Consider the following 20,804-nt stretch of genomic DNA (forward strand, 5'->3'; position numbering starts at 1 on the left):
TGCAGCTCCCTGCTGCCACTGCTCAGCGCTCACGCAGCCACCTCTGGGAAACAGAGTAACTTTACCCGAAAGTCTTCGAGTCACAACAAGCCCTCCGAGGGTAAAGCAGCAAACCCCAAAATGGCGAGCAACCTTCCCAGCACCGCCGACAGCTCTCACCAGGCCGTGCCGGCTAATAAGCAGGTAAGCTGCCCCAAGGAGGCCACGCTGCCCAACCTCCAGGGGTCCCGCAGACCCTGGTGCCTTGCCTGGGCAAGAAACCACCCATTTGCAGTGGAAGAAAATAGCCACTGCTAGTCACCCCTAGGCTCCATCTGCCCCCAGCAGCAGCCTGACTTGTCGAGCCTCCATTTGCCTGGCCAGCCTCCCTGAGCTCCCCTAGTCCATCTGGTCCCCTCACAGGCACTCTCCCCTGTGGAGGAAGTGGTCTTCACACACTTGACAGCATTAGCAAAGAATCCTTCTACATGAGATGGCATTTCTCATGACTTGAGTGCCACCCAGGTACTGGTAACTGGCCCACACACGGAAAGGACTCACAGACATGGGAACAAGATTGAGAACCAGGCTATTGACACCATTAGTGAGAAGAAATCTGGCATGTTTTTTAAGATCCTTTAATCCCATTTATCTTTAATTTATCCATAAGAGGCCAAAGTTAGTTCAAACTGCTCGCTCTTCTCTTGGGCTTTCAGCATGCATTTCAAAATGACATTATTAATTCTCATTACAATGACCCTTAAAAACAGAAATATCCAAAGGACAGTCTTCTCTCCTTCTGCTTCTCCATTATATTCTTGAGAAGTGATCCCCGCTTATTAAAGAATGACCATGAAATGGGATTTGATGATTCAGAAGTTGGGCATGCTATAAAGATATTTTTCATCATCTTTCAGAAAGAGAGCTTGAATAAAGAGACTTCTTTTTAAGCATTCCAAAATGCTGGTTTTCTAACAGATGCCCTGTTGGCTTTTGTGGTCTTGGTCTGTTAGAATTCTCATTAGTAACTCTGACAGGCATTTCTCTAGCCCCAGATGTCTTCATGAACTTTAAAATCGCACTTTGACAAGGAGTGTTTCATACAGTCCTTGATTCAAGATCATAATCAAATCTGTTTCACTGTCGTTGAAATACACCTTCACAGATTTTGTTCCTTGCTCATTATTAAACCCCATGCTAAAATTAAGTCCAAAATTTAGTTTGAATTTCTCTGTCACAATTTATTTAAAAACAAAGGAGGCCAGATTAAATGTTAACCACATAAATACCTTTTCAGTGCTCACTGTTTTATTATTTTCAGCAAAGCATTTCAGGTGAAAGCATGTTTAAATGTGAAAATATATCTAAGTCCAAGAAAGGCCCTTGTGCTGGCCCCATGCCTTAGAGTAAACCCTTGTGGCCCTCCCCAGCCGTGGCCCATGGCCCTCCCTTCAGAGTGAGACTAAGAGATGACTACCCAGAATCTACGCTCTCCCTTCTGGAAAGTTCTCCAAATACCCGAGATCCTGGAATTCTGTTCCCAAATGCCCCAAGCCTATTCTCAGGGTCTGTCTGGACTACTTCCCTGGATGTATCATAAGTTACAAATATATCAAGTTCTTAGTTTGTGCACTGTGATTGGATGGTATTGGTTTAGGACAGACCCACCGCTAGTAACTCAGGGCCCAGGGCAGGAGTGTAAAGGCGGAGGCCCACGTCCCATGTGTCTGAATATTGTCTCTTCCCAACTCTGGCTTCATCCCACATTGTGAGGGAGCTGTGCACAGAGACAGGAATGTGGACACGCCTGCCTGCACACCTAAGCTTCGTCCCCACCTCCACAGATAATCACCCTTTAGACCTAGGGGTGTGTAAACTGGTAATGATCATGAGAATGCATATATATAGTCCATACAGAATGTCCCAGAAATATGTATGGTAGAGAACCATCATTTCCCTGCCTTTGTGTTACTTTTCTTTATGATTTGTTTCAGGTTTATACTTGATGGGTTTTATTTGGCCTGGTTCTGGAATTGTCTGTCTTACACTTCTGTAACCTCTCTTTCAACATCAGATATTTTCTTGAACTTCCATTTACAAGACAGTCCACCATTCTTTTAAGCTTGAGGGTTTTATCAGCTTGACCTTATTTGCATGTTTTCACATTCTTCTGGGGTGTAAAAAAAAAAAGGTGACCTGTGACTTAGAGGTTTGGTTTCCCTGGTTTGATGTCATCTGGGGTTTGTTGGCATCTAATATCTACCTCTTTTCTTTCTTTCTTTCTTTTTATAGAATGGGTCTTCTAGCCAAAGACGAAGATTTAATCCGCAGTATCACAACAACAGGCTAAATGGGTCTGCCAAGCCCCAGGGCAGTGGTAATGAAGCCGATCTGATGGCGAAGAGCAACAACCGCCATGAACACAGAAGACAGCCACACAACGGCTTCCGTCCCAAAAACAAAGGTGGCGCCAAAAACCAAGAGGCCTCCTTGGGGACAAAGACCCCTGAGGCCCCCGCCCATCCGGAAAAGCCCCGGCGAAGGCAGCACGCCGCGGACAACGCGGAGGCCAGGCCTTTCCGGGGCAACGTAGCCAGGGTCTCCCAGTGCAACCTCTGCCCCACCAGAATAGAAGTTTCCACAGATGCCACGGTTCTCTCGGTCCCGGCTGTGACGTTGGTGGCCTGAGCGTGGAGAGAGGGGAAAAAAGGCCGTTTTCACTCAGTTGCGGTTCCCCGCAGGAGGTGCTGACCCAATTCGCTGCCAAAAGAGAGTCAATCTGAATACACAAATCCTGTACGGCTGTGTCATCCTCTCTTAATCATTTTTACTAATTCTAATAATCAGCTCTAGCTTGCTTCATAACTTTCATGGCTTTGCTTGATCTGTTGGCGCTTTTTCTCATCGACACATTGCAGCATTTTAGCCAGGCAGTATTTACTCATTTGTTAGGAAAATCAAGATGTGGCTAAAGATCAGAGGCTCAGTAGCAACCTATGTTGTAGCAGTGATGTCAGTCCATTGATCGTCTTTAGAGAGTTAATGTTGGAAACAAAATTCTTATTGATCAGACAAACATGATCTGCTGAAGACACATGCGCTTTTGTAGAGTTTAACATCTGGTGTTTTTCTGAAATATATATATATATACATATATTGCTTTATTTGAAACAAATTAAAATATGCTGCATTTGACACCTGGCTTGGTTTTTTTTTTTTAATTGAAGCCCACTTTATCATAAAATGTACCATGAAAACTTAAAGCGGTTGTGGCACAGAGCTTTGAACAATGCTCTTTTCTCTTGGAATAAGGGTCCTTTTGGAAGAAAGAATTCCTTACCATAGCCTTGCCAGTACCTTACACATATACAGATGCACATGCAAGTAATATAAACCTCAACTCAGCCTACTTTAAACAGTAAAGAAAACGATTAGTTCAGTGGCTGAAAAACCCAGCATAAAATTATGCCTTGGGTCCAACTGAATCAGGATTCTAGCTCCTTTCTCCTGATTATCTTAGCTCTCCCTTCCTCCTTAAGCTCACATTGTGTTCAGAATGGGGTAAAATACGTGCCTTGATCCTAAGATTCAGATTCATGTTCATCCCCAACACGGTCTAGAAGAAAAGAAAAGCTTTCCAGGTACCATCGGCAAGGAGCAAGTGTCTTTCTCAAAAGTCCCAGGGAGGGTCTTGCATATCATTGCCCCAGATTGCGGGTAGGCTTGTCCCTCAACCAATCAGCAAATGAGATGTGCTAATGGGCATAGACTAATCAGAGTCCACCCCCAAGTTGGGTTGTTGCAGGCTCCCCAGAAGCACAGGGGCTGCCTGGAGCAGGGCTTCTGTTCCCTGAGGAATACAGAATGGATACCAGGGGCCCACACCCCAAGTAGCGCCAAGTACCCCCAAGTACCCCAGTCTTTGAGTGCAAGGTGACTCAGTTTGGCTACTGCTTCCATTGAATTTCCATGTATCCTGCAGATTTGTTGGCCTCTTTCAAGAGCAAATGCTTATTTTCAGCTCAATGTTAACATTTTTTCTGGCAGCCCAGGTTCAGTGGGCTTCTCTTCCAAAGAGCAGCCCTGAGCAGCTGAGTCCGCATACCATGCAAGCATCCGTTTCTTCTTTTGCCAAATACAAGGAGGATGTTTGCTCTGTCTGGAGAGAACTTTCTGAGGTCTCTGGGTGTATCCAGAGATTTAATAGGAATTTTAAATGTTAAGTCACATTCCGGGAAGGAAGGAAGGGTTGTTCGTTCAAATAAGAAAGATAAACGTTGGGGCCTGCAATCTCCGTTTAGTCCATCTGAGACCCTGGATTTATATTTTACAAGACAGAAGGACTTTGCACAAATTTTGTGTACCAAGATTTGGCTCACCACAGAAAATGTCAGTTTAAATAAATGTGACAGCTTTAAAGAGGAGTCAAGTGATTCATGCAACAGGAAAATAATGGCTTTGCCAGGTCAGGGGCACACCTGTCTTTGTCAGGGGTGGACACGACTCTCAACCTTGACACACCCATCATGTTGTTCTCAGGGTTAAGAAAGCGCAGTCACATTCCTAAGCACATAACAAATGCTCCAAGTTACTGAAAAGAAACAAGAAAGTATGCTAAGAAATATGCATACCTGTTTATGTTTTTTCCTAGATTTTGCCTTTCTTGTAGACCCAGGTATGTAAACATTTACCAATATACATTTTTTGAAATGGTAATTTCAATATTTTAGTGCCAGTGTGAGTCCATGGAAATATTGTGTGTGTGTGTGTGTGTATGTGTGTATATATATAGATAGATAGATATATCTATATCTATCTATATATATATATATCTTCATCTATTCTGATGGAATCATTGGTGTGATTCTAGAAATCTGGGTTAAATTCTGAGATTCTTCTAAACTGTGTCAAACTTAAAAAAAAAAATTCCATGGGCTATGAGCACTCTAATCTCTCTACTTAATACACAGTAGCCAGAAGAATAGATTCTTTTTTCTAAACATTTCTCTAGTAGAGGTTAAACCATTCTAATACCCATGAAGATTGAATAACTTCAAAACTCACCTACATTGTATCACCAAGACTCCCATCTGTTAAAGACAAACCTCTCAGTTGGGTTACCAATTACATTCCAAATTTACATTTCATTTGAGAATCTCTCCATACTCCAGCTCAGTCATCCAGCCTATTCTAGGGGCTGAGCAAGGTTCAGAGGGTTAAACACAAGTTTGTATAAAATTCATCCTTAATAAAGGCTGTACTTACAAGAGCTGGGGGGAAAGAGTGGGTAGGGAAAAAATAACACTCTATATCCAATGTAAAGCTCAGTTCACTAGCAGTTCAATTCTGCTGGCATCAGAAAAAAAGATTCCATTTTAACATTCTTAGCGAAGCAATATCCAACGAGGCCAATGGGGAAAGTTAACAGAGCAAAGGCAACACGCAGATTTTTGCTAAAGTAAGAGATGTGGGAATTCTGACTCCGAAAGCCTTAATCTCGATTTAACCATGTGAAAAGGTAATGTAGGGCCTGAACAGCTCTTTTCCTAGAGCAAACTGGAGGCAGGGTTGCGGGGGGTGGGGTGGTTTAGAAGGGAGAAGGGGGAACAATGGAGACAGAGGGATGCCTGAATTCAACACTACCTTTGACTAAGCTTCCTCCTTCCCTCCATCCCTCCCTGTCAATACTGTATGCTACTTGGCCTGTTTAGAGTGCCCTCTTGTGTCTGGATATGGTAACATTTTCATTTCTCAGCAGACACTCTAGTGACAGCATCCATAAAACATACTGGCACCTTTTTAATAACCACACTAGATTCAGAGCCTATACCTCAAATTCAGGCACAGGTAGGCTAGGATTCCAGACTGCCTTCGGGTGCCAAACAATAAAATAAAGGTGAAAGAAACAGTCACTTGCTCCCAAATTTCCTAAACTATAAAATAGCAAGTGTGTTAGTCACTCAGTTATGTCTGACTCTTTGCAATCCTATAGATTGTAGCCCATCAGGCTTCTCTGTCCATGGAGTTTTCTAGGCAAGAATACTGGAATGGGTAGCTATTCACTTCTCCAGGGGATCTTCCTGACCCAGGGACTGAATGTAGGTCTCCCGCATTGCAGGCAGATTCTTTACCATCTGAGCCACCAGGGAAGCCCATATCATAGTGAAAGATAATAATAAATAATAATCGTTCAATGACTAAAACTTTGCTCTAGCATTTTTCAGAAAGTACTGAGCCATCTTAACTGATCTAATTTGGTGAGAAAAAATAGGAAGAGTTGCTAGCCAGGGTTTTATTTGAGGCACAATTTTAATACTACTCATTGCAAACTATTCAAAGGAATTTTTGGTTTTTTGTACTTTTGCTTTTCCCAGCAAAGCTTTATAAATCCTAAAGAAGTTTTCTGTCCATTCTTAGTTTCCAAGAACCAGGTCCCTGATCCTTGGAGGCAGATTAGCCCAAATCAGAGTTTTGATTTCATTATAGCAGCCCCTCAGGCAAAGGCACTCCAGCGTGGACTCGGTCATGCTGTCAGAGAAACACACAAGGTTCTCACTAATTTTTTCTGGTGACTGATTCTCAGAAGTCCCCTTATTTGTGAACTCTGCTTCTTCCTACAGCTCAGAAGCATTTTCAGTGTTACTATTAAGTTCAAGTTTCAGAGCAGAAATAACCACACACAGTTTTTACAGAATACATACATTTAGTGGCAAATTTGTCTATTGTATTTGCCTGAGAGTGTGCATAGATTTCTGGCAAAAAAAAAAAAAATGTATTTTAGTACCATGATTGCAACCATGACCAAAGACACTTCTACAGAAAATAAATATAAAAAAGACTTCCTGTCATGGACAGAAAACTACTCTATTTTTTAACTTAAGTTTGAGTTAGATTTACCTATTCCTAGTCTTTTGGGTGGAGAAGGAAATGGCAACCTACTCCAGTGTTCTTGTCTGGAGAATCCCAGGGACAGAGGAGCCTGGTGCGCTTCCATCTATGGGGTCGCACAGAGTCGGACACGACTGACGCGACTTAGCAGCAGCAGCAGTCTTTTGGGAGAACATGTACTTTTTGTAAATTACCATTAAGCTGCCCAATAACATCATTACTCCTCTGCTAGTGCCTGGCACATAGTGGTGGTTTAGTGGCTTGGTCATGTCCAACTCTTGTGACCCCATGGACTGTAGACCACCAGGCTCCTCTGTCCGTGAGATTCTCCAGACAAGAATACTGGAGTGGGTTGCCATTTCCTCCTCCAGGGGATCTTCCCAACCCAAGAATCAAACCTGGTCTCCTCCATCTGCACGCAGATTCTTTACCATCTGAGCTAAAAGGGAAGGCCTGGCACATCAGTTCAGTTCAGTTCAGTTGCTCAGTCGTGTCTGACTCTTTGTGACCCCATGAGCTGCAGCATGCCAGGCCTCCCTGTCCAACACCAACCCCTGGAGCCTACCCAAACCCATGTCCATTAAGTCGGTGATGCCATCTAACCATCTCATCCTCTGTCATTCCCTTCTCTTCCTGCCTTCAGTCTTTCCCAGCATCAGGGTCTTTTCAAATGAGTCAGCTCTTCGCATCAGGTGGCCGAAGTATTGGAGTTTCAGCTTCAACATCAGACCTGGCACATAGTAGGTACTCAATAAATACAAGGAAGGGAGAGCAACTATGAAAGACTGACCAACTCCAATGTGCTAGAGAATTCTGAAATCTAAATGACTTGTGCAAAATAATCCAGTCTGTCAATTCTAGAGAAGATGGGATGAGAGCAGCAGCTGAAGTCCCAGCCCTGGGGCAGGCTATCTGGATTCATATCAGGGTCCCATCACCTCCTGGCTGTGTCAGTGTGGACACATTTCTAAACAGCTCAATATCTCCATTTCTCCACAGGTAAATGGGACTAATAACCATACCTTCCTTGAAGGGTTGCTACACAGATTGAATAAGTTAATATTTGCAAAGTAATAATTTGGAATAATGCCTGGCACTTTGTACAGAGACAGTAACCACAGAGTAATTTGAATGCTTTATAAATTTATATGGGGAAGCTTTATCGAGAGAAATATGTATGTATATATGAAGTTATAAATAGTAATGGGAGTAGCTACTAAAGAAAACAGGAATAACAGACACTGGGATGGTTTCTGTTAGAGCTTGAGGCAGAGCAAAGGATCAAGTTTGCGAAAGCTCACCACCACCACCCACCAGCCCTGCTCCCAAGGCTGAGGTTCTGACCTTGTTGGGGAGGGTATGGCTATGGTTCCAGTAGAGGTCAAGAAGCTCCCTGAGGTGCTAACAAGAGAGAAGCTCCCCACAGGGCACTGGAGAACCAGGAACTTTCTCCTGAAAGGCTGGTCAACTCACCAGGGATCCAACCCCAGGGATGCCGCTGAATTCACTGGGAATCCTGCTGGGCACCAGCTAGGAAGCTTCCTGACAGGAGCAGGAGCTCCGCCCCTGGCAAAGGTCATGAGGAAGGAGGCTCGGCATACAAAAAGGCGGGATAGAGCCTCAGGAGTCCCCCTGGAAATCCTCGAGCATCTACCCCCAAAACCAGAGTTGCCTACTTTCTGCTTTGTGCTCTCATCTACACCTCTGACTTTACGGGGGGCTGTCCCCCACTACCTCTCTCTGAAAAAAAGAGTTAACTTACAGCTCCAGTTAATAATTCCTGGGTGTGACAGTGTTTCAACCTACAAACTCCTTTGGAAGTCCTCTAGCCTGCCTGAATAGGTTTTTCCAGCCACAGGTGATTGTTCAGAGCCTCCCAACTGTGAGAGGCATGAGATGTTCTAAAATGTCTGAATACAGATCCCTTTGAGCAGTTAAAAGATTGATTAGAAATTGTATTGGTGAAGGGTTTTTCACTTGTTGGGCCAATATTTGCTGCTAAGTTTCCGTATCCCTTACCTGCTGTGTCCCTGGCACTGTATTGATTAATATAATTGGTGTAAGTAGTAGCTTTAATGCTTATAATCTTGGACCCTTGAGTTAATTCTTTTACTTGTTATAGCCCACCACACCTTTGCCCTATAGGAATGCAACTTTATCTAATGCTTTTGGAGGGTGGCGCCTGACTAGTCACCTTTAGAGAAAAATAAGTTTTCTGAAGAAAGGGTCTTATAATGTTAAGAGGCCTCCGGGCCAGAAGATGATGCAAATCACCTAAACTTTTGCATATGATAAATTTGCAGGAAGAAAGCCTGGCTTACTGCAGGACTCTACCCCTTCCCCCCATTACCCTCTAGGCATAACTTAAGGAAAAAACTACTTTGGAAAATAAAGTGTGGGCCTTGTTCACCGAAACTTGGTCTCCCCATGTCGTTCTTTCTCTCACCTTCTGGCTGAATTATTCAGCCTCTTTTCTCCACTAAATTTTCTCACTGAGCTGTCCTTATTTAACCACTCTTTATATCCTTAATTAATGTTTAATTAAGCAATTGTTTCCTGATCCTCGCCGATGCCATCCCCACTTCGAATTCCCTGGATCCACTGGGGCTGGACCCCGGCAGCCTCCTGCAGGAAGTAATGTTGAATTAACTGTGGAGCCAGCAAGGAGACCTGTGGGACTGGAGCCTGCTATTGCTGAAACTTGGGCCCATGGGTTTTCCACACCCTAACTGAGCACTCGTTGCTGGAACAAGAACACAGGGACACTCACTGAACAAAGCCTCCTCTTCCTTCAGGGTCCCTCCAGTGGCAAAGTCAGCTGGCTAAAGGGAAGTGCTTATGGGGTCCAGCTCTAGGATGACAAACAGGACAATGAAGAGCAGATATGAAATCAAGAGGCAAAGAGTTGAAACCTGGCATACCCTTAGAAGGGCTTACCAGCTCAGCTGGTAAAGAATCCGCCTGCAATGCAGGAGACCCCAGTTTGACTCCTGGGTCAGGAAGATCCACTGGAGAAGGGATAGGCTACCCACTCCAGTATTCTTGCCTGGAGAATCCTCATGGACAGAGGAGCCTGGCAGGCTATGGGGTCCATGGGGTCGCAAAGAGTCGGACATGACTGAGCAACTAAGCACAGCAGCCACATACCCTTAGAAAGCACTAAAAGAGTACCTGATAAATATATCCGTGAGACACACAGACACACTAAGTCCTATCTAGCTCATCTCCGGAAGCAATGTCAAGCTCCTATAAGAGGCCTAGAATAAAGCTGAAAGGCCTGCATGTGACATGCATGTGAATCCTGCTAGATGCAACACAGTTTACCAGACCCTCTGTGCTTCAGTTTCCCCCATCTGAAAAACGGAGATAATAATAAGACACCTACATCATAGGGTTGGTGTATTCAATTAAGTTAACATATAAAGGGCTTAGAAAGATACATCTTAGTTTTTATTAGATATTAATAGTGGCTTGGTTATAACAGCAAACAAAAATGTCTCTAATATTATACTAAAGCCAGAAATGTGAGAACTAACGGGATCGAATTTTTTAATTGGCAGGCCTGGGACAGCCTTCCTTTATTATTCTCCCCCTCAATTCTCAGGGCTCCATTCCTGCCAGTGTTTGACAGCTCTAAAGTTCCCTTACTCATCCACACTTCCCAATTGAGAGGCAGCCACCAGTATTTTGCTCAGGTTAAGTTATTCAACTACTGCAATGGTTCTCAACTTGGGGTAATCAATTTTGTGTCCACCCACCAACCCCAGGAGACATCTGGAAAAGTTTGAGAACATTTTGATTGTCACAACTGGGCCAGGGTGCTGCTCAGTACCCCACAGGGCACAGTACAGCCGTCCTCAATAAAGAATTATCTAGTCCAAAAATGTTATCTAGTCCAAAAGTGTCACAGCTGAAAACTCTGATCTGGAGGTTCCAAGGGCTCTGGAGAAAGAAAACAGAAACAGCAGATGAGCAAGGACATCCTGCCTTGTTCCTCCAGCTGCGCTGGATTCCCACTTGGTTCAGCCCATGTTACCAAATCCAGACCGTCTGGCCCACAACTGGAATCTCAATGCACACTCTCTGATGTCTTTGGGCTATTCATGTCATCTACATGGAATCTGGATTCCCACATCTTCCAAACCCAGAAATTAGGGCATAAGTTCTTGAAAGAAGTGCTACTGAAGTAGAACGTCCAAATTTTTCAGAAACCTTGGCAGAAAGAAGCAATGTTCGTTTTCTTCCAACTTTAGCAAACACATGACCTTTTTCTTTCCATAAAGTGCTCTCTGTTTAAAATGTTTCGCTTCTAAGTTTCAGGCCCTCAAATTTATTCCTGTAGCTGAACAAAATTTTACTAAGGTAATGGAAGTTCTAGGGTAAAAGAAGGGAAAGTATGAGAAGCAACATTATAAAATGAAAAGCTGTTAAATAAACAACTAGGACAGGGTACTGATTGACAGTTACTGTAAAATTCTGTTTGTCTTAGCCACAGCTTGCATCAGGAAGTGTCTAGCCAGCAAATCTAAAATGCGTATGGGCTGTCTGAGGCAACACATGTGAACAAAGAAAAATTAGCTTTTCTGTAACAACGTAAACCATGTGTAGCTCATGAGGCTGCGAGAACTATAAGTGAAAACGGTCCCTTTGAGGCCTCACCACCAACCAAATTCCGTGCATACAAAATTCTGAAAACAGCTGGAAACCAATCTTTTTTGTTTCTGCTAGTTATTCATGATGTTTCCTTTCCTGACTGTACTACCTGCTTGAAATCCTGCATTTGATTTCATCTGATTGAAAACTGCAGCTCTCAAGAATCACTCATCCACTCTTCGCTGGCTGAGGAATTCAGCAACTTGTTGACAGTTCTTGAGGGAGAGCTTCAGCATATGGAAGAATGACAGTATTTTCCATAATTAAAAAGTTCCTGGCTAACTTAGGAATACACACATGTAAATCATTTAAAAATATTTTTCACTTGCTATAGCAGAAGCTCTTTCCCTTCATTTTATGAAGTCCATACTTTCTACTTAGTTTCTAACCAGCATCCTACCAAATGTCAATTAAAGCTCTTCAAAGGGATTGAAAGTATAAATAGGGCAACCCTTTACAAGGCACCTCATATTCACATAAAGGTTAGCATTTTTCCCTTTTCAGCACAATTTACTACCACAAGTCTATATGCACATTCAAAATGCTATTTAAATAAAAATTCCTGTATGAACGATTTCTCAGGGAAGGCCAAATATGCTTGTATATCAATTCCTTCTTTAGAAATCAAGGTATGGTTGATAATAATTATACTGTATTTAACCACAGACTTCGAAGTGAATCAACAATTTTTTCAATGTTAGTACCTGCTAAGGAAGCAATAGGATTCAGTCTGTGAATGAAAAATTGCATCAGCAATTCTAGCAGGGGCAGTAAGGCAGGAGGGGAGGGGCCAGGCTGCTTTTTCCTTTCTCAGAAGTCAGGCAGCATCTGTCTGACTTCTCTGGGGTCTCATGAGCCACATCTCTAAATTATTTTAAACAACTTGACAAGCTATGTAACTGTAATGATCATTACTAATGGTAACTGTGGTCATTAAAAACAATCATCAAATTAAGGGACTTTCACAAGCATCTCCTTTGTTCAACAAGATACATTCTGCAAGGTCAGAAATCAGTTTCTGCACCCCATGAAGACTGCTGCTGCTGCTAAGTCGCTTCAGTCTTGTCCGACTCTGTGCGACCCCATAGATGGCAGCCCACCAGGCTCCTCCGTCCCTGGGATTCTCCAGGCAAGAACACTGGAGTGGGTTGCCATTTCCTTCTCCAATGCATGAAAGTGAAAAGTGAAAGTGAAGTTGCTCAGTCCTGTCGGACTCTTAGCGACCCCATGGACTGCAGCCTACCAGGCTCCTCTGTCCATGGGATTTTCCAGGCAAGAGTACTGGAGTCGGGTGCCATTGCCTTCTCTTACCATATACATTTTATAAAATAATTGGGGTAGAAGAGGGGGTGGGGTGGGGCGGTTGCCCTAACTGTCAGCAACATACTAGAGGCCTACTATGTACCAGGCATTGCAAGTATAGAGGTAGCAGAGTCCCTCTAGGAGAAGATAGACATGTGAAGTTAGTTACATCTAGCTTTTCCTTTGGTCAGTGATGCTGTGTCAGTCTGTAAAAATTAGATTATGAAGCTAAAATGTGTGTTGGGAGTAGTGCAGTCATTATTGTACAGTCTTAACTTCATCTTCCTGATCTTTAAAGGACAAGGAAAGATTAACCTTCATTATGTTGTTCTGAAACTAAAAAGTAAAATAAACACAATGAAATAAAATATATGAAAATACTTTATAAACTATAACATAAGGCAATATTGAAATAAAAACTTGGTATTTAAAAATACAAATGAAACAACTGTTTCAGTAGATTCCTACTGTCAGCCTTAGGCTTTCCACTGTATAACTAACCAGTTTTAATCAGGGCAAACCAGTTTTCAACACAGATTACCTAGAAGGGCATAGTTAATTATCTTTTTCATAAAAAAGATAATGAACAATACTTAAATACCCTACTCACCCCATTCAGAATTTCTATTGTGTCCTTTGACCCAACAATTGCACAAACCTACTTTTCCAAAGTAATGATACTGAATTACTATTCTATAAAGCATTCTTTCATTTAAAATTTTTTTATTTTCCAGGAAGGGCCATGGGTTATGATGAGTTGCCAACTCATATGTTTGCAAAGTCTGGTATTAGGTAAAATGTTTCTTTATGCAAAATGAACGTACCCCCCCCCACCCCAATCACACCAAAATAAAGTAATTTTCAAGTTCCAGGAGCATTTTGATTCCTGATATTTATAAGGGAAAGTCTGTACCTTTCCACTTTAGCTGTGCCATGGCCCAGTAGTTATTCCAAAAACTCACCTCTTATAAAGGCCAAATCTGCTCAATAGATGTCCCTTAAACTACTTGATGCAAAGAAAGGCAGGCTGTCAACTGAATCAACCATGATTAACTTTCAACATGTTTCCTCTCCAGACAAATGTTTACTATGTATAAAATACACATCTATTACTATAAAATCTTCTTATATGAATCCGCAATTCAAAATGTCATAGATCAAGCAATACGAATAATATCCTAAATGAAAGTACTTAAAACTCACTATGGTCTTTAATTTTCAGAAGACCTGGATTTTAGTATTTTTCAAGGTGACTGCATATTTTATATATTTCCCAGGGGACTATCATTCATGAATTTTTAAATATTCACTTTTTCTACCCAAATAAACCACTTATTTAAAAAAGCTGATGGTACTCAGACAGCTATCCAAATTGGTTTAACTATTTCATACATTAACTATACAAGAAAGCAATTTTGTGAGCAGAAACAGATATAAATGAACAAACTTTCACACTACTAAAGGGCTCCAGGACTTAAAAATAAGTACAGTTACAGAAAAATATCACTTTTTATGGAAAGGTTTTGCTTTATTTAATAGAAAGCAATGTTTTGAGTATATTTACTTTAGTCTTTTAAACCAATGCAAGTACAATGATAAGCACTGAGTAAAAAGTATCCTGCTTTATGAACTTATTTTTAACACACTGAAAACATACTGCTCACTAAAGATAGAAACGTGATCCAATTACAAAATATAATATGTATGTGGAAGCACATACAACTGAACTGTGAAAAAATAGAAGATTAATCAAAATACTGTTTTAAAATATTAAATTCAAATTATGTGGAAATTTTATGCATAAAAACCATATTGTATAATCAGAGTAACTCTTTAATAGTCATTTCCAGAAAAAAAATACTAACTTTAGTTAAAAAGCTGAATTTTTTTTCTTTTTCAAAGTACTTTCAAAACTTCACGATCCAAATGAAAATAAAATACTTCACAATTCAGTCTAAAAACATGTTATATAATTCTAAACCCAAGAAATCTTCCTGTGATGTATAAAATAAATCTGCTAAGGGAAAAGAGCAAGAAAAGTCAATCTAGGAAAGAAAACTATTTCATTAAGTGAGAGTCAAAGTGTGATCTCAAATTACTTTTTTTTCCCCTCCCCATCATTTCTTTTCATGTTACCTCTTGATTCTGAGAGTCACCTGCAGGGAGTTCACCTTGATCTACGTTTTCTCTCAAATCTTCCCCATCTGGCATGTAGCACAGGGGAGCACTAAATCCCCCTCTCTATTTCACCGGCAGGAAGAGCTAAGCTCAAATTTCACTTTTATCTCTCCGCTGAAATGAGTAACATCAAATAAGTGCCTAAAATCTATAATTATTTCAGCAACAAAGTAGGCTTCCTAGGTTTGACTTTGCCCAGCTGTTTTGTTGCCTTAATACCAATAAAAATTGGTATTTTTATTAAAAATAAAAAAACTACACATTAAAAAACCTGAAATTAAAACTGTCCCTAGACAAATAATTTAAACGTTGGGAAAATGAGAAGTAAACATAGGCCCAACCACTTACAGTCTCCCTCCTCCATTCCTGCTTCACGCTAATCATCCTAAATAGAAACGTAAGTGTTCACTTGGACAGTATGGGGAAAGAGAGCTGCTTGTTTGTGTTAACGGGGTTGGAAGCTTGGAGAGGCAAACGGTCCCAAGTCCCCATTTCCATCACTTGGTCTGGTCCTGCCCGTTCTCGGTCCACGTGCCCAGCGGGCTAAGGGCGTCAGGGGGCGGTTCCGGGGGACCCACTGGCCTGGGTGTGGTGCAGGCAGACAGGGAAGACCCGGTGGCACACAGTGGAGTCCGTCTCAGTTTGATCACTCGGTGCGGGGTGGCCATCTTGTCCGAGAGCAGAACCTTAGCCGGAGGTAGGTGTGTGGCCCCGTTCTCAGGAGCCCCAGGCCCCTGTGCAGCCTGGGGATGTTCAGGCAGCCCAGTCCCCACCAGGGTTGGCACTTTTGACTGGGCAGAGCGCTGCACTGCCCTTCCTCCTGCAGCCAGGTTTGCTGTTGCCCGGGGCCAGGGTTGAGGGGCACTGGCCGGAGACACCCTGATGGAAGCAGAGTTCTTGACCTTAATTTGGGTGCTGGTGGAAGGACCCAAAAATCGGACTGGCTTAGGTCCGGTCTTACAGTTCACACCTTCTTCTTCTTCTTCATTGACTATTAGTCGCCTGTAAATACAGAAATGGGTGCTTGTCAGCATTTACAGGTTTAATAGCTAATGAAAATGTCTCCAAAGTTTAACTTCAAGGTGAACAAAAAGGTTTTTGTCAAGAATTTGAGTCAAGAGGTTTAGCGGTATCAACTTACCTACTTCATCTCTCATTGCCCACCAAGGTCAATAAATAAATTAGCAAGGTTGCAGAAGATTGTTTCAATTTAAATACATTCTTTTAAACTCATGCATAATGTTAATACCAATGATAAGTTAAAATCTGAAGTGTTACACTAGAATTATACAACACATGACTTGTTCTCACAAAGCCTGATGCAATCCAGAGGATAACCAGGAGTGTCTCAAGTTGTTTTTCCCAGAAAAGCAGCTGCAAGAGATTTATTAAGGGAAAAAACGGGTTTCACAAATAAACTTGAGAAATGCTAAGTGTGTATTTTATTCTACTGAAGTTTTAAACTCTATATTAACAAAGATTCTATAGTAAAGACACCTGTTTAGCTTTGTTGACTCCACTGACCAATCATTCTGTAATGTAACCTTTGGCACCCAGTAAAATTAGCATGCCACAGAACACATTCTGGGAACTGCTAGACTAGTAAAACCCACGGTACAGTTAGATGCTTTTCGAATTTGAGAAGTATTGGACAAACCTTCAAAGATTCCTGAACTGAGTTACCATTCACTATAAAAAGCCTAAAGTGGGAACACTGGTGAACAGGTGATTGTTTCATCTACTGTACAGAAATCAACACAGAGAATCAACTAAAATGAAAAAACTGAGGAAAATGTTTCAAATGAGAGAACAAGATGAAACCTCACCAAAAGACATTAATGAAACACAGATTAAGTAATTTGGCTGATAAGGAGTTCAATAATGGTCATAAAAATGGTCACTGGACTGGGAGAAGAGTGAATGAACACAGTGAAAAACTTCAACAAAGATATGAAAAATATAAGTCACAGAGCTGAAGAACACCATAACTGAACTGTAAAATATACTACAGGGGTTCAACAGCAGGCCAGATGAAGCAGAAGAAAGAATCACTCAACTCAAAGGCAGGGCAGTGGAATTCACCCAATCAGATCAGCAGAAAGAAAAAGAGTGAAAAAATTGAAGATAGCTGAAGGGACTTATGGGACAACACCAAATTAACATCCACATTACAGGGCTCCCAGAAGAAGAGAGAAAGGAGAAGAAATCTTGTTTGAATAAATAAAGTTGAAAATTACATAGCTGAAGAAGGAAAGAGACATCCAGATCCAGGAAGCCCAGAGAATTCCAAATAAGGTAAAGCCAAAGAGACCTATACTAAGACACATTACAATTAAAATGTCAAAAGTTAAAGGAGAAAATCTTAAAAGCAGCAAGAGAAAAATAACTTGTTATATACAAAGGAACCCCCATAAGATTATCAAGAGATTTTTTTCAGCAGAAACTTTGCAAGCCAGAAGGGGGGTGCATAATATAGTCACAGTGGTAAAAGAAAGAAAAATCCAACCAAGAATACTCTACCCAGCAAAGTTACTATTAAGAATTGAAGGAGAAACAGTTTTCCAAACAAGCAAAAGCTAAAGGAGTTCATCACCACTAAACCAGCCTCTTGAGAAATCTGTGTGCAGGTCAGGAAGCAACAGTTAGGACTGGACATGGAACAAAAGACTGGTTCCAAATAGGAAAAGGAGTACGTCAAGGCTGTATATTGTCACCCTGCTTATTTAACTTATATACATGATGATAAACACTGTGCTGGATGAAGCACAAGCTGGAATCAAGATTGCTGGGAGAAATATCAATAACTTTAGATATGCAGATGACACCACCCTTATGGCAGAAAGTGAAGAACTAAAGAGCTTCTTGATGAAAGTGAAAGAGGAGAGTGAAAAAGTTGGCTTAAAGCTCAACACTCAGAAAACTAAGATCATGGCATCTGATCCTATCACTTCATGGCAAATAGATGGGGAAACAGTGGAAACAGTGGCTGACTTTGTTTTTTTGGGCTCCAAAATCACTGCACATGGTGACTGCAGCCATGAAATTATGATGTTGGATGACATCACCGACTCAATGGACATGAGTATGGGTAAACTCCAGGAGTTGGTGATGGACAGGGAGGCCTGGGGTGCTGCAGTCCATGGGGTCACAAAGAGTCAGACATGACTGAGTGACTGAACTGAACTGAACTGAAACCAGCCTTACATGAAATGTTAAACGAACTTCTTTAAGCTTAAAACAAAGGGCACTAATTAGTAACAAGAACACATATGAAAGAATAAATCTTACTGGAAAGGTAAATATGTAGTAAAGGTAGTATATTAATCACTTTAAGCTGATATAAAGGTTAAAAGTCAAAAGTAAAAAAAATAACTATGATTAAAATAATCAGTTAAGACACAGTATAAAAATATGATATCAAAACATAAAACATGGCACGGGATAGTACAAATACTGAGATTTATGGTTTGATAACTTGATTTCTTTGGAAGGAATGATGCTAAAGCTGAAACTCCAGTACTTTGGCCACCTCATGTGAAGAGCTGACTCATTGGAAAAGACTCTGATGCTGGGAGGGATTGGGGGCAGGAGGAGAAGGGGACGACAGAGGATGAGATGGCTGGATGGCATCACTGACTCAATGGACGTGAGTCTCAGTGAACTCCGGAGTTGGTGATGGACAGGGAGGCCTGGTGTGCTGCGATTCATGGGGTCGCAAAGAGTCGGACACAACTGAGCGACTGAACTGAACTGAACTTTCTTTAGTGGTACAAATCGTACCACTAAAGAAAGTTATCAAACCATAATGGAAGAGAGCAAGATAAAGGAACAGAGAGGAACTACAAAAATAGCCAGAAAACAGTTAACAAAATGGAAATAAGTACATGTGTGCTCAGTCTGACTGAGTTATGTCTGACTCTTTGCGACCCAAGGGACTGTAGCCTGCCAGGCTCCTCTGTCCATGGAATTTTCCAGGCAAGAATACTGGAGCAGGTTGCCATTTCCTACTTCAGGGGAATTAAGTACATACATACCTATCAATAATTACTTTAAATGAAAACAGACTGCATTCCCCAATCAAAAGACATAGGGTGGCTGAACAGATCACACGCTAGGACCCATCTATATGCTGCCCACAAAGTACTCACTCTAGATGTAAGGACACACACAGACTAAAAGTGAAGGGATGGGAAAAGATATTCCACAAAAACCGAAAGAAAACAAAAGAAAGCTGGAGTAGCTGTACTTAACATCAGATTCTTAGAACTGGAATCATAATAGCATACTGATTTGAAAACTGTGAATATAATATATTTGACCTTTAAACTCTACTGAACATAACTGAAATTTTGTAGGTGAAAAATGGTTCTTTGGGACCTCACAAGTGCTGCTAAGTCATCATTATCACCATCTTGACCATGAATCAAAAATAATACTTAATACAATCCCAGAGGAAAGACAACCAACACAGAGGAGAGCTTCCATAAAGCCCCTTCTGCTTGCTTTGCATTTACATGCATCTTCCACTGAACTCCAGTCCTGTCTTTCTCTACCTTAGCACCACTGCCATTTGGGGTTCAATATTTCTTTGCTGTGAGGGGCTGCCCTCTGCCTTCTAGGAAGCAACCCTCTAAATGCCAGCAGCATCCCCCACCCTACAGTGTCTCCAAACATTGCCAAATATATCCCCTGGATAACAAAACTGCCTCTGGTTGAGAACCACTGCTCTAGACCCAAATGATATCTGCTCGCTGTAAGTTCAAATGGCAAAATGAAATTATGATAATAAAATGAAAGCCCTTAATAAAAAAGATGTTTTAATAATATAGGATTAATACTAAAAACTAAGTAAAATTCTCTGCATTCTGTGAAAGATTCAGAGAGTAAAAGAAAGCAGTCTGAAATTTCACAGAAGGACCGAAACAAAGTCTAAAATAGATGATCAAGAAATTAGAACATCAGAAAGCCACGAATAATACCCAGACAATGAAAATGAAATAATTTTAAATGTATGTAAAACACAGTGAAAGACACAGACATGCAGTGAATTTAATGCTAATTATTTCATAGAACATAAGAAAATACTACTAAATAAAAATGCTATTAGTATTTGTGGTTACAGAAAAGAATTCAGAGTAAATCACAGGAAGTTTCAAATATTAAGTCTAACACATTTTTTAACTATTGCCAATAAAGCCTGAGATTTCACTTTAGTGGGGAAAAATACCACAGCATTCCTACTGTGTCCAGTAGTATTTTTAAAATCAGACTCTGCTTAAATAATAATAAACCATATAACTCAGTTTTAAAGAATTACTTCTACTTTTTACATAGTTCTGGTAACTTTGCATTTATCTAGATTTATATTTTGATGGTAAGTCAGAATATTTATCAAGGTGATTAGTAAGCTCAGTGAGGTTAAAAACCATTATTTATTCCCCCAATAAAGGCAGTAAAAATAAAGGTGACAGATTAATAATAATAAACCAACAGAGAACAAATAACCTCTTTCGAATTGGAGCCATGTGACTCAGGCTTCCAAGTAAAGGGCGCTCTTCCAGAGTCCAGCATTCTATCAGCTCGTGAGGCACCCGCCAGTAGCTAACACCTGGAAGATAAAAGACAATTTAGAGAACCACTGTCCACTGCGAAAGATTCAGCAACATTGTTTGGTATAAAACTGGCCAGGAAAACCTTAAAGTTCATGCCTCCTATTTAACAAAGAAAAGTACACACAGGAAAAGCTCACATGAAGAGCCAGGGCAGCAGGGACACAGCTCATGACCTGGGTCTACGAAGAGCTG

General features: G+C 41.2%; 2 protein-coding genes across 3 annotated transcripts in view; one reads left to right on the plus strand and one right to left on the minus strand.

Moving 5' to 3' along the window:
- SPATS2L (spermatogenesis associated, serine-rich 2-like) overlaps nucleotides 1-3,180 on the plus strand; it is a 192,465-nt gene extending 189,285 nt beyond the window's left edge. Inside the window, exons 13-14 of the mRNA XM_010861269.1 lie at nucleotides 1-183; nucleotides 2,272-3,180. Coding sequence (XP_010859571.1) covers nucleotides 1-183; nucleotides 2,272-2,667 — 579 coding nt within the window. The 3' untranslated portion in view covers nucleotides 2,668-3,180. The remainder of the gene's footprint in view (nucleotides 184-2,271) is intronic.
- A 10,005-nt stretch (nucleotides 3,181-13,185) lies between these two features.
- The window catches only part of KCTD18 (potassium channel tetramerization domain containing 18), a 21,625-nt gene continuing 14,006 nt past the window's right edge, over nucleotides 13,186-20,804 (minus strand). For both annotated transcript variants that reach the window (XM_010860937.1, XM_010860936.1), the window contains 2 exons: nucleotides 20,506-20,608; nucleotides 13,186-16,002 (listed from right to left, as the gene is read on the minus strand). In XM_010860937.1, coding sequence (XP_010859239.1) covers nucleotides 15,498-16,002; nucleotides 20,506-20,608 — 608 coding nt within the window. In that variant the 3' untranslated portion in view covers nucleotides 13,186-15,497. The remainder of the gene's footprint in view (nucleotides 16,003-20,505; nucleotides 20,609-20,804) is intronic.

Source organism: Bison bison, unplaced genomic scaffold, assembly GCF_000754665.1.
Source record: "Bison bison bison isolate TAMUID 2011002044 unplaced genomic scaffold, Bison_UMD1.0 scf7180017864471, whole genome shotgun sequence".
NCBI lineage: Eukaryota > Metazoa > Chordata > Mammalia > Artiodactyla > Bovidae > Bison > Bison bison.